We start from the raw sequence: 3,773 nt of genomic DNA on the forward strand, positions 1-3,773 counted from the left end.
CACGCACCACTTTTATGCTTACTCAACGGATGTAGAGGACTTACTCATAGCTTATTCATCCACTTTTTATAATGAATACGAGTAAGGTGGATGAGTCTCCCAAAAGTGCTTACTCATAAATGGTCTTCTACTCTATTGAGTAAGCTCCTTACTCAATAGATGTGGATGCTCTAAGTGTGATATAAAGTTTATGATCCAAGTTATTTTATCTTTTTGAAGGAAAGTATATGATCAATTTATAAAACATAAGAAGAAAAAAACGGATTAGAAAGTATATACTCATCAAATTAGAATTGTACACCACCACCACCGACAAACGATAACCAAGATGCAATCGAGATGTATTGTCGGAATCAAAACCCCACTAATCTCAGTTAGGTGCTGCGAAGTTTCTTGTCCAAATCAATTACAAAACGATGGAAATTGTTGACCGAAGATCCATCAGCTTCCACTGCATCACGCACCATCTGTTTAACCTTTCCCGCCTCCCGCCGAAACCTCTCGGAAGCATCTCCGCTCATTAAAATCCTTATCTTCTCCGCAACTCCTTCCCTATCAAGCGTGGCCGCGTCGCCAAGATCAATTCCAATCTCCCAATCATTAACCACCAATTTCCTATTCGTCGGCTGATCGTACGTCACCGGAAAACAAATCATCGGAACGCCACACCACATGCTCTCCACCACAGAATTCCACCCGCAATGCGTCAAGAACCCCCCCACCGCCGGATCGGAAAGAACGCTAATCTGATCGCACCACGGAACTATCAACCCCCGATCTTCAACCTCCTCCACGAATCCAGCCGGTAAAACATCCGCGTCACCGGAAGCAGTGAGATGCGCTCGAGCAACCCAGATAAAGTTGACCTCACTGAGACGGAGACCGTGAGCTATCTCTCCGATCACTCCCTTGCTTGTCTGAACCACGCTCCCGAACGAAACGTATAAAACCGATCCTGCCGGCTTGGAGCCGAGCCACTTGGTTATGTCCACCTCGGCGTGCAGACTTTTGCTCACGGCGACGTTGCTGGTTCCGGAGAAACCGATCGGGCCGACGGCGTAAGTTGGCTGGTATCTGTTGAGGGCTGATAGCGTATCAGATTCTACTTCTTCAACCGTGTTGTGCAGTACGAAGTCTGCCTTCTTCACTTCCTGGAACGCCTTGAACAGATAATTCCCGGTGACATCGCCTCTTTTTGATAGAGACGACATCAAGTCCCTGATTCTTAAGGATCCGACTCCAGGAACGTAGTCTATTTCCGCCTCATCATCTGAACATATATATGAATTTACACAAATCATTCGAGTACATATGAAAATTTTAGTTTGTGAGAGAGCTACATCATATGCATACCTTCGCGTAGAAAATGGCCCCTCTCTTTGAGAAGATCCAAGTGGTAGAGCAGAGAAAACACGAGAGCCGGAGAAGTCCAGAAGGCGACGTTGAGGAGGTTGTACTTGCGAGCGACGGCGGCCGGCCAGACGTAAACGGTGTCAGCGATCAGGAAATGGAGGGAGTGTGGATCGGAGCGGATGACGTTTCCCACGAATTCGTCGACATAAGACGGTAAGGTTTGGAGGAGAGCGGTCCAGTATAGTTCCGGGCGGAGATCTCGGTCGTAGTCGAGAGGGAAACCGTCGGAGATGGTGGCGTAGCGAATGTCGAGGCCGGATTGGCGAGCGTCGGAAAATAGATCGGGTTTGTGGTGGGGTTTGGATAGCTTGTGGTGGACGGATTCGAGATGAACGAAGGTAATGGCGATGCCTTTGGAGGCGAGGTTGAGGGCCAGGCTCACGAATGGGGTGATGTGGCCTTGGTACGGCATTGAGATCATGATAGCATGTGCCTTCTTCTGCTTCTCCGCCATTTTTTTGTGTTTTGATGCTCAACCTCTAGTTTACTTATTATCGACTTCCTTTGGATCTATAGCTTCCATTAAATAACAATATTTGGAAAGGGGGAATACACCGATTGCTGAAAAGTCAAGGTTGTGGGCGATTTGATTTTTTGCTCCATTGTATTATTAATCGCAAATTATTGTATGCAACCCACCGCATGGTATGCGACGGGTTTGACCTGGTTTGACCCGGATCCGTATTATGATTATATATAACAGTTTGTAACAAACAGGTACAAAAACAAGTCTTGGTGCAGTGGCAATAGCTTAACACAATCCATATTCTATGAGGTGAGGGTTCGAAACCCACTAACTACATTTTCTGCAATTTTGTTATTTATTTTATCTTTTTGTTCTTTTTTTTTCTTTTTTCCATTTTTGGGATTTTTCTCTTTTTTATTTTCTGCAATTTTGTTATTTATTTTATCTTTTTGTTCTTTTTTTTTTCTTTTTTCCATTTTTGGGATTTTTCTCTTTTTTGTTTTTACGTTTGTTTTTTTTTCTTTTCCTGTTTCTTTAGTTTTTTTTTGTATTTTATTTTTTTTCATTATTTTTTTTCTTTTTATCATTTATTTTTACTGTTTTTCTTTTGAGTTTTTTTTATTTTACTGTTTTTCTTTTGTATTTATGTTTTAATTTTTGTTTTTTTAATATCCATTCTTTTTACCTTTTTTTATATTTATCTATTTATTTATGAGTTATTTCAAAGTAAATATTGTTATGATGAAAAGTAATTATCTTAATGAAGAAATTGATTTGGGGATTCGCTCGATGAAAATTAAATTGTGGGATTTTTATCAATTCTTTATTCAGTTTTACTGCTTCTTCTTTAATTTATTTGGTAAAATATTTTTTTAGTCAATATTTGGTCAAGTAATTATTATCATAATTTCAAAAAAAATTAAAATTTTGTTTTATTAAATTAAATTCTAAATTTCAAAGAAAGTAAATATTACGTCTAGAAAATGTAATACTTATAATGTATGAAAATTGTCATTTATCTGATATTCTAAACTCAATTTCAAAGAAAGTAAACATTACGTCTAGAAAATGTAATACTTATAATGTATGAAAATAGTCATTTATCTGATATTCTAAACTCAATCAGCCAAGTGTCTAATTAGGGTTTAGTTTTCAAGGTTTATGGTTTAGAATTTAGTGTTTAGGCTTTAGAAAATATAATATTTTTATTAAATGAAATTAAATTCTTATATTAATATGAATATACATGTGTGCCAACAAATGTATATCTTATTTTATTGAAAGTAAATATTATCATAGAAAAAGTAATTATTGATATGCAAAAATGTAATTTTTTTAAAATTATTACATTTGCTGTAATTATTACTTTTATGAATGAGAATGTGTATTTTTATTTATTTCATGAAGTAAATATTTTCATAATAAAAAGTAATTATTGATTTGCAAAAATATAAATATTTTAAAATTATTACATTTGTTGTAATTATTATTTTTATAAAAAGTATTTATAATTATGAGAAACATTACATTTGTGGGAATAAATATATACAATTGTGAGAACAAATGTTGATGAGGAGTAATATATGCAGAACAGAGGAATGACATTACCAGGGGAATCGCGGGGAGCAGCGAGATGGTTCTCGCCAGAGGAATCATCTTCGCCAGAGGAGTCATCCTTGCCAGAGGAATCATCTTCGACCAGAGAAGTCATCATCGCCAGAGGAATCTCGCTCGTCAAAGGAATCACACTCGCCAGAGGAATCACATGCTCGCCAGAGAAGTCACTTTCGACCAGAGGAATCAGCAGAAGCGCAGGGAAATCTCCCGCGTTAAGACGACTTTACCATTTTACCCTCGACCACGCAAGGCGCATGCCGCGGCACTGATTTTACTA

General features: G+C 37.9%; 1 protein-coding gene across 1 annotated transcript; it reads right to left on the reverse strand.

The window, feature by feature from the left end:
* Nucleotides 1–252: 252 nt before the first annotated feature.
* Nucleotides 253–2,022, reverse strand: LOC130997775 (UDP-glycosyltransferase 86A1-like). Its single transcript, XM_057923201.1, has 2 exons — nt 1,354–2,022; nt 253–1,270 (listed from the first exon to the last, which is right to left on the reverse strand). Exons 1-2 carry the CDS (start codon nt 1,865–1,867, stop codon nt 375–377), a joined length of 1,410 nt encoding a protein of 469 aa, XP_057779184.1. The 5' UTR covers nt 1,868–2,022; the 3' UTR covers nt 253–374.
* Between the last annotated feature and the right edge of the window lie 1,751 nt (nt 2,023–3,773).

The sequence above is a fragment of the Salvia miltiorrhiza genome, chromosome 8, assembly GCF_028751815.1.
Source record: "Salvia miltiorrhiza cultivar Shanhuang (shh) chromosome 8, IMPLAD_Smil_shh, whole genome shotgun sequence".
Lineage (NCBI taxonomy): Eukaryota > Viridiplantae > Streptophyta > Magnoliopsida > Lamiales > Lamiaceae > Salvia > Salvia miltiorrhiza.

Coding starts and splice junctions, on each gene's coding strand:
- LOC130997775 (XM_057923201.1), bottom strand. CDS start 1,867: ATGGCGGAGAAGCAGAAGAAGGCACATGCTATCATGATCTCAATGCCG. Junction 1,271..1,353: donor GGGCCATTTTCTACGCGAAG/GTATGCATATGA, acceptor ATATATGTTCAG/ATGATGAGGCGGAAATAGAC.